At 25.4% G+C, this 19,670-nt stretch overlaps 1 protein-coding gene and 1 long non-coding RNA gene across 3 annotated transcripts; both read left to right on the top strand.

The window, feature by feature from the left end:
• Window positions 1-709: 709 nt before the first annotated feature.
• Window positions 710-2,796, top strand: LOC133031761 (uncharacterized). 2 transcript variants are annotated; one of them, XR_009684839.1, is made up of 4 exons: window positions 710-847; window positions 1,208-1,294; window positions 1,435-2,394; window positions 2,581-2,796. It is a non-coding gene; the product is annotated as an uncharacterized LOC133031761 (long non-coding RNA). The 2 variants fall into 2 exon arrangements; XR_009684838.1 differs by lacking the exon at window positions 710-847 and having other exon boundaries at window positions 997-1,294.
• Window positions 2,797-12,284: 9,488 nt separating this feature from the next.
• On the top strand, window positions 12,285-19,200 carry LOC115719661 (probable flavin-containing monooxygenase 1). Its single transcript, XM_030648785.2, has 5 exons — window positions 12,285-13,320; window positions 14,479-14,716; window positions 16,890-17,068; window positions 17,559-17,908; window positions 18,545-19,200. The coding sequence occupies exons 1-5, from the start codon at window positions 12,823-12,825 to the stop codon at window positions 18,888-18,890; spliced, it is 1,611 nt and encodes a 536-aa protein (XP_030504645.2). The 5' UTR covers window positions 12,285-12,822; the 3' UTR covers window positions 18,891-19,200.
• The last annotated feature ends 470 nt before the right edge of the window (window positions 19,201-19,670 follow it).

Raw genomic sequence — 19,670 nt, 5'->3', positions numbered from 1 at the left:
ATAATTAAATACATGTAGCATGGCAATAAAATTATATACATGCATTAACATATTTTTATTATGCTAATAAAATTATATACCACTATTATACATATCTTAATAAAAAATAAATATCATCTAAGAATAATAATATACCATACAACAAAATTGAAATATACCGTACAACAAAATCTAGCTATATACCAACAACCCAAAAACAACCCAAAACAACTCATAAAAAATTAAAAAAATTGACATAACTTTAAAATAAAAAAAGATTTTAACAAAACTAATATAGATATACCATAATGTTTAAATAATTTGCTTCTAATTCTAAAAAAAAAAAAAATTAATGATTTTGAAATGAAGACATTTACTAACATAGTCTTATGATTTAGGGTTATTTGCTATATTTTTTTAAAATGAGGACATAAACTAACATAGTCCTATAATTTGGGGCCATTTACTATAATTTCCCATACATAAAAATATAAATATAATACAGTACATCATCTATTCTATATAAAGTATACCTATATAACTGAAATTCTTGGTTTTTGAGAATTTTGTGGGTGACTTTTAATTTTTATTTAATAAAATAATAAAATATTATTTATCTATAATAAAATAATAATAAATATCCTAAATTAAATATTTGAATCCTTATTTTACGAGAATAGCGCTTGGGTAGAGTTTCAAAGAATTTCACTTATTTTTTTGTTTTAAAGAATTAGCCGAGCCCATATGTGAAGCCCACATGTATATAAGGTCATTTTCTTAGTAATATCAGTATAGCTTAAGTTTAGGGTTTTCTCACTTGGTATCCTCGTCTCCTACCTCTCCACACTCCGCAGCCATGGCAGAGCAGGTTCGTTCCAGATCTATCCCACCTCTCAACTCCGTTTTTTTTGTCAGTTCTGCTTCTTAAACTCTATAATTTCAGTATTTTAACACTCTATTTCGTTGCAGACCACCTTTCTTTTCTTATTGGTATATATTTGTTTATTGGAGTTTGTTTATTTATGTTTTATTTACCTATCGATCATAGTTTATTTCGGCATATATAAACTTAAGAATGTATCCAAAGTTAGTTTATTTAAGAGCGAGATTTACTGCTTAAAATCATCGAATGAGTGATTGAGGAAGTGTGAAGGTTGAGTATTCTGCACTTATTAGTGGTTGGACTAACCTAATTTTGTTATGGTTTTTAATTTTCTTTCTTTCAAAGATTTGGGGGCGGAACGCTTCATATCAAGAGGAGACACAAGGGGCACCACTATTGGAGAACACTGGTGGACCGGCTTCTTCTTTAAAGGTATAACTAAAGCTATTTCGATATACCTAAAAAGATAAATCTTGAGACTTAATTTTATGCTATTATTTTCTTATTTTGTGCATCAATATTTCTCTTAGATTTAAGTGTTGCTTATTATAATTTTCTTCCTTTGAATTAAGGAGGGGGATCAAAATGATGTGAATATGAAGCGCCTGTCTCCTGACAATGATATTGCTAAGTCAAACCTAATAGAAGAAATTGACAATTGGGGTAGGTTAGTGGAGCCTCAAGATGCATCACCAAATTTCAAGAAGCACCAATCTCAAAACACCCGCCTTTGAGAACACCGGCGACTAATACATTATTTTAGTATAAGGACACAAAGTTTTATGTAAGCTATTAACATACCTTTTTCCCTGAAGAAATTCTGAACTTGGGGTAACCTTCTATCAACTTTTCCACTCTCTTTTTAAGTATACGAACATCCTACATTATAATTAGACAATTAACAATTTATGCACATAATGTTTTTATTGTATTAAATTTAATTTATGTTATAACATATCTAACCTCATCATTTATTACTTGTCGAAAGTGAACAGAGATGCAGAACTTGTTGTCTTCAACAATGGCTCCTTTTATGCCTTTTGTCTTGTCTTTCAGAGCCTTTAGTATCTAAACAAAAACACATTACAAATATTTAAAAAAAAATCTCAAGTTAAAGCTATAAGTGCAGGAAGTGAAGTCAGTATCTAGCTACCTCTTCAATCTTTGGAAGAAACTCTTGAGCTGGTCGAAAGTGAACAACTTCATTCCCCTGTAGAAAAAAGAAAGTCACAAATATAGAAAAGAAAAATCAAAAGAACTTCAAAGAACACTAACTAATTAGTAACCTTTTCATCAGTGGTTCTAGCTTATCACAAATATGTTGACATTTATTTTAGTGTTGCTTATCATAGTTTTTTTTCTCTTTTGAATTAATGAGTGGGGATCAAATTGATTTGAATATGCAACACCGGCCTCTCGACAATGATATTGCCAAATCGAACCATATAGAAGAACTTGACAATTCAGGCAGGTTAGCGGAGCCTCAAGGAGCACCAGTTTTCGAGAACACCGGTAGTGTGGCCTCTTTTCAGGTATATCTGAATTTATTTTAACATACCGTAAAAGATAAATCTTGAGACTTATTTTTACACACTATGCTTTTGATTTTGATCACTAATTTACATCAATGAATATCTCAGATTTGAACTTGAATAGTTCCATTTGAAATTCTTCTAACATGGTATTGTTTTCTTTTCATTATCATTTTTCATTGACAGTTAGCAATGTACAAGGAAGTCCTCAAAATCTTCCCATTGTGAGAAGATCTGCAATCTGGGAACCCCATATGTGAAAATAAATATAATATATAGTTTTTTTTTTTTGAAATAATATATAATTTTTTATGTATATTTTTTAATTTTTTACAAAGTTTAACTTTTATGCAGATTGTATATTAATGTATTGCTAAATAAAAATGTTTCTCGTGTAATGTATATATGAGAATATGGGTCCGAGTTTGGGGGCGGAACGCTTCATATCAAGAGGAGACACAAGGGGCACCACTATTGGAGAACACTGGTGGACCGGCTTCTTCTTTAAGAACAAAATTATGTTATGTGCTTATGTCCATAAGCATTAAAATTTGAAATTATAATATCTAAATTATACTATCAATAAAAGTCAAACTCACTTTAAAAGGAAACCTTTCTTTCCGTTTTTTTTTTTTTATTATTTTTTTTTATTTTTATATATATATATATATATCTAAATTATACTATCAATTTGTATCGCGTATAATTTTGATTTTCTTAAATTTAAATATAAATACTGATAATTAAAAATCCAGTCTCCAAAAATAAAAAGATAATTAAGTAATTAAAACTAAATTAAATAAATTCTATTCCAAATGAAACTAGGACGAGACTATATGTCATCAACCCAAAACATATGATGTTATTGAAATTAAGTTAAAATAAAAAAATATACTAACAATCTTATAATGCATTTTACAGTGCTATAGCATATGTTGAACTTGATGACAATACAAAGAGCCTATCTGCTATCATGTTCGCAGATATTGTCGAAAAAATATTCTCGTGTAATGCTGCCCAACTAATGAACTATACTGCAGAGGTGTAGTTTTTAAAAAATTAAATAGTTTTACATGCCTTTCATAAGTTGATTTTTTAATTAAATAAATTATGCACATCATGACTAATCATCTTAAATGAAAATACATCACTGTTTGCAGGAACACCGCCGCTTTGTCGACACTACCATAATCAATTTATCAAAGAAAAAATGGATAATCCAGATATATGCGGACCCGACTAGAATGAAAAGTGCAAAATACAAAAATTACACTATTGTCTCTATCAAAGAAAATGAAGATTGAAATCCACCAATGACTATCATTAGTTTTCTTATCTACAATTTTAAGACTAATGCTATCTTCAATTATCAACAATTTAGAGATTGATTTTTTAATTTTCTTTTTATCTTACCCCCATTTACGTAATATTTCTTTAATTATTGGAACATCAATTTTTAGTTTATTTTTGGATTAACTTAAGAACATATTTAAATCATTAAGCCTTCTTAAATACTAATATAATGCATTCGATATTCACTTTTAATTGACAACATTATAAACTATAATATTTAGATACACATAATAATAATCTCACCTAATAACTAATAATATTTTTTCTTTAATTTTTAATCGTATCACTTTCAAATAACATAAAAAAACTAGCATAAAATTTACTATACGTGCCTCGCACGTTGCTTTTTGCTAGTATGTATATATCCATCAATCTATTAGACATGATGTTATACGTATAATATAAATATAATTAAGTTTAATTAGGTGATATTAAATATAATATATGTATTTAATTTTTTTTTAATTAGGTAATATATATATTTTTTTTTTAATTTTTTTGAAATGAGATTTGAGATTTTAATCTTTGAAGATTTTTTTAGCTATTGCGGTTATATTTTGTGCCTTCTGGATAAAATCTAAGTGAGATATCGTGGTGAATTATTGTGTATTCGCGATTAAGCAGAATTGTTTCTTATTTTAATTCAAAGTTAAACCAATAAAGTTAAAAATGTGGTTGAAAATATCTATAATATTTTAAGTATTTTAAATTTAATTAAATTAATTTTTTTAATATAAAATATCTATATATAATTTTTATTTTTAAATATATATAATAATATTTTAAAATTAATAAAGAATATTCTCTTAAGTAATAGTATATTCTATACTATTGAGAAAACTAAAAAATACTATTAAACTAAAAAATTTATTATATACCACATATTATATAAAATATATATAATATATACTATTTCAATAAAAATTAATTAATAATGTTCATATATTTTTTTTCAAAAAAAAAAAAAAAAGATAGAAAGAAAGAAAAACATAGTAAGTTACACATTATAAGTAGTAGAATGTCAAAGTCAATGTCAATATTACAAAAGTATTAAAATTTATCTTTGAATCTTTTTATAAGTTCTAGCAAACCCTATAACACTACTTATAACATTTTAATGGTTTGTTTTTATTTTGATGTTAACAAAACTAAAACAAAACATATAATAATTGTCAAAATGGCCAAATTAATATATAACAATGATTCTATACTTTTCAATATGTATGGGCAAGTTTATTTTATACCTTTTAAAATTAATGATGTAAGCAATTATGATAAAAAAAAAAGATTATTTAGAAAATACACAAAAATAACAAAAAAAAATTACAAAAATACGATTTTATGGAATTATAAATATTTTTACAATTTTTTTGATTTTATTACGGAAAATATGGTCTTATTATATATGTTGTACCCTTGTTAATTTGTTGTTAATTTTTTATTATCTGCATGTTATTTTTTGTTATTATTTTGATGTTATTTTCATATTAATTTATCTAATTTTTTTGTTATTTTCGTGTTGTATGAAAAACCGTAAAAATATATTAAAAAAAAAACCCGTAAACGTAAAAAATGTAAATTTTTTACAAAAAATAATACCTTACGTAATTATCTCAAAAAAAAAAATTAAAATCTTTTTTAATACCAAAACAAATCAAGAAGTCTACCAGAATATTCTTTTAAGAGTGAACTACTGGAATTTTCTACTATAATTTATATATAGAGAGGGGGAGAGAGATGTATATACCTAATTATAGAATTTTGGTCAGCTCATCTAGTTGACATATTTTGACTCAATACAGCTTGATTAACTTTCCAAAAGCTTTGGAATTTTTTGATTTAGATAAATATATATAAATATAAATCAATCACAATCTGAGGAGGCTGCTGATGATCTAGTACTAGTTCAAATTTTGCTCTTATCGAAGTAATAATTATTCATTTTTAAGGATATTCTAATTGAAATATCAGTTATTTTTGTTATTATAGTTTATGAGTTTATATAATTTAATTACATGAAGTTTCTTGACATTTTTCTGGTAATTTCTTAGAAAATCAGTAGGCAAATAAAACAAAAAATATATAACTTATTATATATAATAAGTTAAATAAAATAAGTTACTAGAAATTAAGAGTGGTATAAAATAATTAATTATAAGACTTTTCGTTTTATAATATTTTTATTCATTATTGTATTTGGTGGAGAAAATACTATATATTGATTTGATTTAGATACAGAAATTGTGGATTTTGTACTTTGTTGAACGAATTTTTTAGTTAATTAATTATTCTCTACAGAATATATAAATATACCTAATTTAATTACTATATAGATTATGAATTAACTAATTAATTAATGGTCCATATTGTCAAGGTCACGACTCTCTTAAGTTTTTTTTTTTTAACACAATATAATATATTTAAAAAACATATATCTACATGTACCTAAATATATATTACAATATACTAGATGAAAGTTACGTGGCGAGCCACGTAAATATTAATTTTATTTAAATTTTAGTGATTTTTTTAAAAAAATTCAGTAACTAATTGTAAATTATTTTTTTTATTTGTTTTATAAAAATAGACTTGTTAAAAATGCTATAATTGTATATATAAACTTATGATGTACACATTATTATTAATAATACTAAAAAATTGGTAATATTAAAAGTACTTATGAACTATACTTATGATTATGATTAAAACATGTTACACTTAGAAGATTGAAAGGTAGCAACACTCTTGGAGAGTGCACCTAACACAAATGTTGAAAAATGCTGAAGAAGCTTCAGGAGATGAACCCTTGTCCCATTTATCCAGATTTTCCCTGAATTTTTTTGTTTTAGATGATCAAAAACTGTATACTGAAGATAATTTATGAATCAATATCCAATCTCCACCTAGTTTCTCTTTGATTAAATAGTGTTAAGTTATAGATAACACATGAAAATACTAAAACTTTGAAAGTTAAATTAAATAATCTACTGAATTCTTATCTTCTAAGCTTAAAGAATGCTAAAAACAACACACATAAATAGCAGGGTTCCAAGTCAATAACAGGGACATTCCAAGTCCATCAAATGCATCACTCCAAATTCCCTCTGTAAGCGTCTTCTACAGTCCTTTAGATTTTCCATAGGTAGTTTTTTGCATCCTTAAGGCATATGTATCCAAGGGCTCCATAGAAGTAAATGGTAAATTAGATAGTCTTAACACATTTATAGAATAGAGAGTAGAGTCACAATTAGCTAGTGGCTACACAATGGAGTATCACTTAACACTCTAAAGAATGATCATACAGGACCACATACAACATAGCATGCCAAACTACATCAATACCAGGAAATTCGGAAATTGTTCGCCTTTTCAATCCAAAAAAGAATTCGCACCTAAATTACATCAAATTATGCCCAAAGTAGCAATAAAAGAACATTTAGACTAATAAAAAAAATCAAGTCCTTAGTGTCAGTGTCATACCTTGTAGCCAAATCTCAAAGACAAATTTTCGCAAAGATGAGAAAACACATTATTGTGGTCAGGGACCTCAAGTTACTCAATGCTAAGATGTTTAAATATTATTGAAAATTCTCTGCACAACGATAAAGGACGCAATATCTAATGATTCTATCTTTTTTTATCAACTTAAATAAATAAAATTATTCACTACATATCAAAATTAAATTGTTAATGCCAGATATCACCAAAATTGTCCACTATATATGAAAATTAAATTGTTCACTACAGATTACAACTCACTGTTATATGCCTTCCTTCTTATAAACTATTTCATTCGTCCTTCTCTTCATCGTTTACCCTTTCCTGGGAGCTATCATCCACACCATTTTCTCTATTTTCGTGCATCATCCTATCCCCTATTCTCCTCTTGTTCTGGTTTAAAAGATCTCTTTCTCAATCTCTGTCATGATCACGCCTTCGTTCTTGCTTGCTCCAGTTTAAACAATCTCTTTCTGGGTCTCTATCACGAACTTGCTCTTGTTTCGCTCTCGATCCCAATCACTATCTCGATCTTTCTTCTCAATCCCTTATAGTCTCGTCGTTTCTTGTAACTCGACTGGTCTATCTTCCTCTGCCAAAAGAATAATAATATCAGAGAATGAAAAATAATTATTACTCAATCGCAAGTAAGAAAAGGAAGGAGAAAAGAAAAAGAGGCTAATGAGAAAAGAAGAAGAGGCTTAATGTGAATACTATTTTTGGAATGCAAGTAAGAAAGAGAATGAGAAAGGAAGAAGAGGCACGTTCCCACTGATCTATCCTAGTCATTCCCGAGCATGGTACGTACGCCATGTGCAGGTCGAATTGCCTTAACACCTCTTCATCCTAATCATAATCCTTTATTTATTAAAAAAATAACATATCAGATTAAATCAAATCAACCCGTTCCAAATCGTGTAAATTTAAAAAAAATAACAAAAAAATATCAAAATTAGGGGATATAGTTTGTTAGAGAGATATGTGGTTAAGATGATTTTTTTTTTTAATTTAAAAAAAAGATTGTTTAATTTTTTGGGTTTAATTATTGGGTTTATTTGTTAACGGGAGATCAAACGTATTAACATCGTTAAATTTAACAGAATATTCTTTTATTTTTAAGGTATATTCTGTTAAACCAAGAAATGCCGTTAAATAAACACTTTTAATATATAAAGATATAACTTTTTTTTTTTAAATATAAATATAACTTTTTTTTAAATATATATATATATATATATATTACATCTGTGTATTTTTATACATGCATGAGTGAAACATTTTTATAATAATGTTGGCGCCAAATTATATTTTTATTAGAGTAATTTTTTAAAAAAATTATTCATTTCACTATATATATACACGACGAAAAATTATTTATTCTTCTTCTAATTTAATTTTTTTCAATTACTAGAGAAAAACTCAATATAATTGTTCCTAGATTAATTATATACTGTTGTTAAGGCAAATTGTACTTACTTTGCTTTGTTAAACTTAAATATGTATATATATATGTAACGTCCCCGCTTTAAAGTTTTATTGGGTCTTTACACCTACGTAATAATGACTCTTATACACGAGTACGTCACTCTGGTTGGAAATAATGTCTCTTATACACGAGTACGTCACTCTGGCTGCTTCATGGACTGATGACTGGCCCTACAGACCAACATGAGTGTTTTCAGCATGCTTTGTCCTCACTCGCACGCTTTTTTGGAAAACTTCGCAGGAGGTCACCCATCCTGAAATTGCTCCAAGTCAAGCACGTTTAACTGTAGAGTTTCGAGATAGGCTACTAGAAAACAAGATGCACCTTGTTGATATAGGTAGTATCAATCAATCTATTTAAGCTCTCTTCAACTGTGTAGTCCCATACCTACACAGTCTCAGAATCATTCCACTTGACCTTCTTCAGGCCATGTGGGATTGCACAGCTTACCCGGTAAATCTCCTTACGGATCACGAAACTACTCTCTGTCACCAATATATACGAATTTGTATTATTTATATGTGCATGTCAAAATAATTATCAATATGGATATGTGTCAATTTCAATATTTTTCAATTCCCCACTTGATTTTATAAAAATAGTAAAAAAAATTTCTATTGAAAAAGCAAAAATGTTTGATATAGAAAACAAATTCTTGGCCGAAATTGGTCAACACTACACATATTAGACACGTGGCAATTTTGGTCACAAAAGACTATCATCCATCTCCCTCTGCATGGAATTGACTCGTAAATTAATTGGGAGTTTATTATTAGTATTTTTTTGAATAAATTAATTGGGAGTTTATTAATTTGTAGGGCCAGTATATATTATTATTTTGGAAATTGTGACTCACTAAAGATTATTTTGGTAGATTCTCCTTTGGCATTTACAATTATTAAATTTGTTTTTTGTTATGATTAGTTACACAGTAGTTATTTATAAAAAAAAAAAAAATTAAATAATTATTGATCATAAAGAAAAAATAATCGCACGTGCAATACAATATAAAAATCTTATTTTCGATATTATAAATAAGCTACTCAGGATATTTTTAAAATTTACATATATAATTCTAAATAATTAATAATTGTAACTTACACAATCATGCAAAAAGAAAAGACTAAAAAACTTATTTGTATGCTAAAACAGAAAAGGGTGACCAAAATACTCATTTAAAAGGTGTACTATAGACTTACCCTATTATTTTTATTTGAAGGGATTTTTATTTTTATATGTGTTTATTTTACATAATAGTATATGAAATTTTTGTAGTACACCCTCTTTAAAAGATTGTTTTGGTAGATGTTTTGTTTGTTTTGGTATTTTTTTAAAAAAATTAATTGAGCCAATTTTTTTTTTTTTCATAATCGCATATGTTGTAGCTATTTAAGATTACTTGTAAATTTTCCAAAAAATTCTAAATAATTTATAGTGTAAAAAATAAGGTTCAAATAATTATTTACCACGTATATACGAAAACAGTCATACGTGCAACAAAATATTTAAACGTTATTTCTAACATTGTAAACTACTATCATTTTTTTTTTTTGAAAATTTATACAATCATGAAAAAAAATTGGACTAAAAAACCTATCGAAACAACTATATATTTAAGAATGTGTACTATGGAAATACCCAATAATATATACTGCAATTATAATATATATTTCAATTATTTTTTTAAAAAAAATTAATTATATAATATCAAATATAAAGTTTAAAATAATTAGTTGTTTGCTTAAAAAAATCAATCATGCATAATGCATGCAATTGATTGTTTGTAGCACTGTGTAAATTAAAATAGCTACTTAATTAAGTTAAAAATATGACTATAAATACACCCATGCATATACAATACAAAATATACTATATAGCATATACTCGTTGTGATTATATATTTCTTAATATTATATAATATAATGGACCAAGGAACTTTCTTTTAAGGTTCTTAATTTCTTATCTTCTTCGATATTTCCTGTGTTCACTTTTCTTATATATTTATTATTTAATATAATATAACTAATAAGCACTTAGTAGTTAGTATATATATACATACACCTACGTAGTTTTTGTCATTTTTGATAAATATATATATATATTCAATATGCACAACTTGAAAGCCTAATAATTAATTATATTATACATTAATTAATCTAAGATAAATAATTAAGTCAACACACAATTTTTGTTCAAAGGCATTAATTAATTAATTATTAATATACTTGAGAGGATCGAATCTATCTACTACGTATATGAACTCTTGAACTTTGTATATTTACTAATTTTTTTTTTTATTATTATTATTAAAATTCAGCAAATTTTACTTATATTAAATTCACTAGTCAAATGGAATATTAAATAAAAAAAAAAAACAAAAGCAATCGTACGTACGTGCATGAATCTAATGAGGTAATCTCAATCATTATATTTTTATTATTCCATATAATTGTGTTAAGTTTGAAATTAATACAAAATGTATAATTTATAATTAATAAAATAGCTATATATCTATACATAATTAATTAATTTTTGTCGTATAAAAGTAACATAACATGAATTAATGAGTAAAATATAATATGTTAGTGATCGTTGATATACAATTTAAAAAACTTCTACTTTTGATTTTAACTATTTAAAAAACTTTTCTTGTAAAAACTACCATAATTGTTTCCAAAATTAAAAACTGAAACTTACTGATTATCCAAATATAGTATTTTAATTTTAAAGTTTCAGAAATCTAAAAACAGTTTTCAAAAACCCAATACATAACGATACAATAACGAGAATTATTGCCTCCCTTAAAAGTGGCAAAGAAGCATTAAATATACAATTAAGTTCATATATAGAGTCAAAGCCCACACATAAGATTTTATTGTAAGGCAAATTAAGCCCCCACATGAATTATAACATGTAATGGGAAAACATGAATATTAACACATATACACAATTTCAACCTTTTTTTTTTCAAAAAAAAAAAATGAGCATTAATATATGTATGTGTGTATGAATACAACGAAAATAGTACCCTCAATTTTTTCCCAAAATAAGTAAAAGTAAATATATATATATATATATAAATATATACTATACCCTACCATTACATCGATCGATTTATATATATATCATGTATATATGCATCTCATGCACAGCTCATATTTGTACGTGTTTCATATACAATCTCATGCAGACCACATATAACTAATTTTCCCAATAATAATAAATAATTATAATAATACCTAATTAATTTATCTCTTCTCTGATCAGCCAATAAAAAAATTTCTCTCTCATATAACAAAATTTTTTACTTTTTTAGTCAGCAATCAAAACTTTAATTAAAAGTAAAAAAAAATTGTAACTAATAATAAATTATTATTTTTATGTCGTGACTAAAAATTTAATAATTAAAAGTATTTTAGTCACAAAAATTATAATTTATTGTGACCAAAATTAAATTAGTGACAATTTGTATTTAAATACTATATTTTAGTCACAAGTAACTTTTTGTTATAACTAAAAGTCACATTTACTCACAAAAAATTTATGTTGCATATTAAAAAGTTGTCACTAAAAGTTATTTATTTATTTTTTTTTGTAGATTTAGAAGCTCTCGATTTTTTCTGATCGTAACATTTTTGTATATACTACTCCGGTTGAGCTTTTGAATACCTTCGATAAATATTTTCTGAATAATTTGTCAAATTTTAAGTAGTGTGACATGCTTATATACAACTATATATATTTTTATATTTATATTAATATTTATATACATTATATATGTTACAACTTACAAGCACTACTAAGACTTGGTAGAAGATAAGTAAACAATATTAAGGAAAATACCTAACAACTCATATGAATTTCTTTCTTTTTTTAAAAAAAAAAATATAAATAATTGAAATATATTTGTGTTATTAATTCAAATAATAATATAAGGTCTACATAAAAATTGAAAAAGTCTTCTCTCAACAACTATATAAATAGATGATAGACCACCCCATAATAGAAATTACACTACTACAACATAATATTATTTGCTATTATACTTACACACATATACATACAAATATATATCATCTCAATTCAATATCATGGCTATGCTATATGATGAGAAAAATGATCATGTTAAGCAAGTATCTAAAGTGGGAATAATCGGAGCTGGGATTAGCGGTATAGCCGCAGCCAAACAGCTCTCCAAACACAATCCTGTCGTGTTGGAGGCTACGGAATTCATAGGGGGTGTTTGGAAACACTGTTCGTACAGTTGTACGAAACTCCAAACACCCCGTTGTGATTTCGAGTTCTCGGATTTTCCTTGGCCGGATAGGGATAACACTACTTTTCCTACACATATCCAGGTCTTGGATTACTTGTATTCCTATGCCAAACACTTTGATGTGCTCAAGTGCATCAAGTTCAATTCAAAGGTGGTTGAGATTCGTTACGCTGGTCTCGACCGCACTGGAACATTGCTCAATAATGAGAGTAATAATCAGATGTGTGGAGAGTATGGTAAGCTTTTGAATGGTCATCCTGTTTGGGAAGTTGCCGTTAGGGACACTTCTAATCAATCAAACGGCGCCGTTCAGGTATATTATTAATTAATTAATTTATTATATATATTTTTATGAGTTTTTATATTTTTATATTTTAAATTAGTTTTTTCTGCAATTTTTATAAAAATTCACATAATAACTTAATCGTAACCAAAATTCTAAACTACCAGAGCAATTCAAATTATAAATTTAAGAATAAAATTAAAAAAATAATATATAAAATAATTATCATATTTTTTATATATAGATATATATTTTAATTTTGCATGCATGATTGATCATATGATTAAGTGTAATCATGCTATAAATATTATTTTATTATGAGAATATGCGAGGTTTATATAAATTAACTATTTGTATTATTATATAGCCTTCAAAAAAAAAAATATTTGTATTATATAAAATTATATATGACTCACCAATTTTGGTCAAAGTATAAAAAGTTTTAACAAATAATTAAAACAAATCTAAAATGAGAAATGGTATATACTATATATTCAAATTATTTATTTAATATTGCATATAGTACTTATTAGTTTTTTTTTTTTTGGTAATTAAGTGTAATTTTGCTATTTTCTTTTTTATATAAATACATTTTTTTGGAGGGATATTAGAATTTAATAAAGGTCAAAACAATATAATACATTTGAACTATTTTCTTTCTTTGAAGCAACACTTTTTTATTTTCTTTTTTGATAATTAATTCAAGAGTAGTACTTCTATTATAAATTGGTAGACTTTGGAGATGACAAATAATAAATTAGGTCTTTATTTTGACTTGCTTAAAATTCAACTTATTTTTTGAGAATTAAAAAAAAAGGATTTATTTTGTGGGGACTTGAGATTATTGTTTTTTTTATATATTTAAAGATATATTATTTAATAAAAAAAAAAAAACATAGGAAATTTTCCTTTTAAATAATTTACATATAAATTAATGTGCCGCCGTACTACGTACGTACATACTTTAATTAATTAATTCATTGATCTTAATAGTTTTAGTGAAAACCACACATTATTATATATAATTATTACAAATATTTCAGTGCATAATATCTATATATTTATATAAAACTGATAGATAAATATTAAATATTATGTTATATGGTATAAGGATTCTTTCTTTATTTATTTATTTTTTTTGAACTTAATTAATAATATGGTATTTTTGGATAATTAATAATACAACAGTGGTATGGATTTGAGTTTTTGGTGATATGTATTGGAAAATATGGAGATATGCCAAGAATGGAAAACACATACAATGGAGAATATTCAGCTTTCTCTGGAAAAGTCTTACACTCAATTGAATACTCAAAGCTGGACAAAGAAGCTGCTCATTCTCTATTGAATGGTAAAAAAGTTGCTGTTATTGGCTACAAAAAATCAGCCATTGATTTAGCCATGGAGTGTGTCCAAGCAAACCAAGGTACATATATATATTAGTAATATACAATACATATTTATTTAGAGTTGTATTAAAGTTTAAAGTCGGCCTTAAAATTTAGTGGGTCATAGAAAAAAAAATATTTTTAAACCCTTATTTTTTTTAAAAAAAAATATATAGATATATTATTTTTTAAAATTAATAAAAAAATATTTTAAAAAGGGGATAAATTTTTTTAAGGCCCTTAGATTAGGTAGACCCTTAGCACAGGCCTAGCTAGCCCGTCTATATTTAGGATCGGACTTGTTAAGAATATCACTTTTGACGGGTATTTTTACTTGAAATTAGAATTTATTATTATATAAATGTATTAACAATGTATGTATATTATAGTTATAATAAATATATCTTTAAAAAATTTGGAAAAAAAATTATAGTATCAAATATATAGTTCAAATAATTAGTTATATATACTTATTTTTATACACTAAATAAACGTTATTTTTAATACTGTAAATTATTTATTATTTAAAAAAATCAAAACTTAATAAAATATAGAATATTATTATTAGGTATCAGTGGTACTTAGTACCTTCTAGGCGTGTCGTCTTGTGATTAGCTAGCGATATTCTCTAAAAATTATTATATTAAACTATATATGACCTGATACTTAGTTGAATCAACGTAGAAAGGTACTACACAGTAAATACACTTATACCTATTACAATTTCTCTAAAAAAATATATATATATGTTATGTTCAGCTAATAAAGTCGCTCATGAGTTTGCAAGAGCGTCTCTATTGTACCCTGATTGTATTTTCAGTATGGAAAATATTCCAACTGATTTGTTGCCAATGTTGGTGACAGAATTTGAAGGTTAATAAAATTTAATTTTCCTTTAAAAAAAATAAAATAAATAAATAAAAAAAAATATGAATAATATGATAAGTTCAAAGTGGTTGACTAGTAGTTAGAATACCAACTTTGATGTAATTTAAGTCAACATATTTGGTTGACCACACGCTCTGACTTTGTAGAGTGACATTATTATTGCATGCCTTTCTTTTTTGTTCAAAGTCAACTCAACAGAAATATTAATAAGTTTATTGATTTTTAATAAAATAAATAAATAGGATCTTAAAACATGAGGCCTATAACTCAAGACTCAAGATGATACCCCACTTTCAGCTCAAGTTAATTTTGCTTTTACAATTTAAAAATAATTATTATGAGTGTTTTTCTTAAACTATATTTATAAAAACATAAAAGGGATAATTCATTTTTACAAAAGTGATAAAAAAATCTTTTTAAAAATTGTAACTGATATCAAGTTAAAAAAGCCCACAAAAGCTAAAAAAAAATAGGCAAAGTAAGAACAAACAATATACTTTTTCCAAAAAAAAAAAAGGACAAACAAGATATATATGATATTTTAATAATAATAATAATAATAATAATAATAATAATAATAATAATAATAATAATAATAATAATAATAATAATAATAAATGAATGAATAAAATTGTAACCATCACAATCTGTTATAATGGTAAAGAAACAAAATAATAGATAAACAACAAAAAATTGCTGTAAAGTAGTATAAAAAGCATTTATTTATAGTAGGGAGATGAATTTGGTTTCTATATATAGATATATTTGAAATAAAATAAAATAAAATAAAATAAATTGATTTATTAGAATTGCCAGGCCAAGTTATATATTTTTTGTTTGATTCTCTTGTTGTTTGTATTGTTGATGTACATACAAAAATAATGTGGCTGATGAAATCAATTAAGAATAATCGGTGTAAAATTTGCTTATATTTTATTTTTTATATATTTAATATATGTATATATATATTTTTTTTTTGGATAAATCCCCTGAATTCTACTTTTTTATACACTTAAAGCGTCAGTTAAATATTATTATTAAATACCACTATATACCTGTAAATCTTCAAAGTCAATACAATAATAATCCATTAATGATATTCAGTTAGCAAAAAAAAAAATATAAAAAGATTTTACCACTAAATAAAGATAAAAAATTATGTGTAAAAAATCAAAAGATAAAAAAGAGTTTCACCGCAATTAACCCATCAATTAATTAATGTTTCTTTCTGTTTTTTTTTTCTTTTTTTAATTTAAAATTTGAATATAAATATATATTATATATATTTAATATAATTTTTGTGGGGTTTAAAAAATGAATTAGGATGTGAAGGAGAAGCATGCACAATGGTGATAAGGACTCTACATTGGATAGTTCCTTCATATTGGATATGGGGACTCCCATTCTTCTTGTTTTATTCAACAAGGTCTTCTCAATTTCTTCATCAAACCCCAAATCAAACCCTTTTCAAAACCTTTTTATGCCTCCTTTTTTCTCCATTGGTAAGTAAATTAATCATATGTATCTCATTTTTTTTATTAATAATTACTTTATTAATCGTTTTTATGAGCTAGTAATTAATTGCAAAAAAAAATATTTTTTTTTTATAATAAGGTGAGTGTTCGGTAAAATATGATCTTTGAAGAACCTTTTCGTGCCTCTTTTTCTCTTATGATAAATAAATCTTATAGCTTATATCCCAATTTATTTACTGATTACTTTATTTAAGTTATTAATTAATAAATTCTTTGTAATTACTTTTCCAAAAAAAAAATATTTCGACATCCTTTAAAATTAATAGAAATATTTGGTAAAATATTTATTTCGAGCATCTTTTAGTAACAGAAGTATTCAATAAAATATGATCTTCTAGACACACTCGACACACACCTAAATTAATTATATTTGTTTAGAAAAACGATAATGTAATAAGAAAAATTAGTTTTACGACACCCAGATCAGTACTAATTATTAAATAATTGATATTTATAGAGAAGAGGAATATCAAAATTCATAGAGCAATACTTGTTATGGAAACTACCATTGGTGAAGTATGGACTAAAACCAGATCATCCATTTGAAGAGGACTATGCTTCATGCCAAATGGCTATTTTGCCTGAGAATTTCTTTGAAGAAGCAGATAAAGGAAAATTGAAGTTCAAAAAGGCTTCAAAATGGGGTTTTTGGAGTGGTGGTATTGAATTTGAAGACAAAACTAGATTAGAAGTTGATGTAGTTCTTCTTGCAACTGGCTATGATGGCAAGAAAAAACTCCAATCTATATTTCCTCACCCTTTTAAGAGCCTTCTTCTTGACTCCAATGGTGTCATGCCCTTATATAGGTAATATATAATAATAATCAAATTTTCTTTTGCTATTTATTCACAATTTTTATTTTCACTATATATGATATAGTAATATGGGTATTTGTTATTAGAGATGAGTAGTTAGTAGCTTTTTATAAAATAATTATTTTTAGATAAGTGAGTTTTGGTATTAAACTATATCAATAGTGGTATTATGGAAAGATTCATATAAGAAAAATGGTGTTTTTAATATATAGTGATTATATTAAAATTTGAAATATGGTATTTTTAAAAAATAAATTGGATTATTTTTTTGAATAAAATATAAAATATGACATTTTAAACATATTGGGCCTTTACAAGAAAATAATTATGTTTTTTAGTATATAGTAGTAAATAAGAAGACAAATCTAAACTTTAAAAAAAATACATATAAATCTAAAATATGATACTTTTTTTTTCAAAAAAAAAAAAAAAAATGGGCCAAAGTGGGAGCCCATATATGCCCTTCTCTGAATCGCGTCCTACTTATGTCCTTTATAACATTTCTCTCTATTTAGTATTTAATTTGTAAAAAAAAAACATATAATATATAAGTGAATGAAATAAAAATATGTACTATTTATGCTGCAAATATTTCTATGTATAATGAAATTTTGATATGTGTGACAGGGGTACAATTCATCCACTGATACCGAACATGGCATTTGTAGGGTACATAGAAAGTGTATCTAATTTGCAAACAGCAGAATTGCGCTGTAAGTGGTTGTGTAGGCTAGCGGACGAGAAATTCAAGCTTCCTCCAGTGAAGAAAATGCTAGAACAAATAAATGAAGAGTTAGAGATCATGAAGAGAAGTACAAGATTCCACAAAAGGCATTGCATTTCAACTTTTAGCATCAACCATAGTGATGAAATTTGCAAAGAGATGGGAATTAATCCATGGAGGAAAACCAATTGGTTTTGGGAAGCTTTTAGCCCTTATAGCAGCCAAGACTATTATGATGAGAATGAATGAATATATATTATTAGAAAAAGAAAAGAAAAGAATAATTTTAATAATATTATTTATGGGATTGGGATATGCATGTGGGGTAATTAGATATTTAATATATAATATTAGAGAATAAGAAAATGAATAATTTAATGCTCTATTAATTATATGTGTTTGTACTTATAATAATAATTAGTAATTATGATGTGTGTGGATTGTGATCACATGAAATAAATAATAATTTGAAGAAGCTTTAGTAGTATTTATTTATAATTTGTTCTATTTTTTTTTCTTTAAGAATAAGTTATTTAATTATGTTTAACCTACCTATATATGAGGGAAAATATGGAATCGGCGATTCACCCCCCCAAAAAAATATATGTATCTCTCCAAATTATTATAATAAAAAATAGAGGAAAATTACATAAAAATTAACATATTGAAAGTAATATTTTTACACAAATAAATCTGTAACAACTATTATTACTCTCCTTATTTCTTTCTAATTTTCTTTTTTTGGATATAGCAACATTTTTTTTAATTTCTTAATTTTCTATTTCTCTTATGAGGTAAGTTGAAAAATGCCTCTTTTATTAATCAATTAACTAACTTTGCCTCTAATTTTATATTTATTTGAAACATACCTCTTTTTATATGTATTGTACCCAAAATACCCTGACATAAGAGAGTCACATGGAGAGTATCTTGAAGTGACAGGAGTAAAATTGGTACAATGTTTAAAAAAAGAGGTAGAAATGATAAACTTTAAAAAAGAAGGTAAAAATGAAAGAGGACAATATAAAA

This window comes from Cannabis sativa, chromosome X (assembly GCF_029168945.1).
Source record: "Cannabis sativa cultivar Pink pepper isolate KNU-18-1 chromosome X, ASM2916894v1, whole genome shotgun sequence".
NCBI lineage: Eukaryota > Viridiplantae > Streptophyta > Magnoliopsida > Rosales > Cannabaceae > Cannabis > Cannabis sativa.
This window is presented reverse-complemented; position numbering and strand designations above follow the sequence as displayed.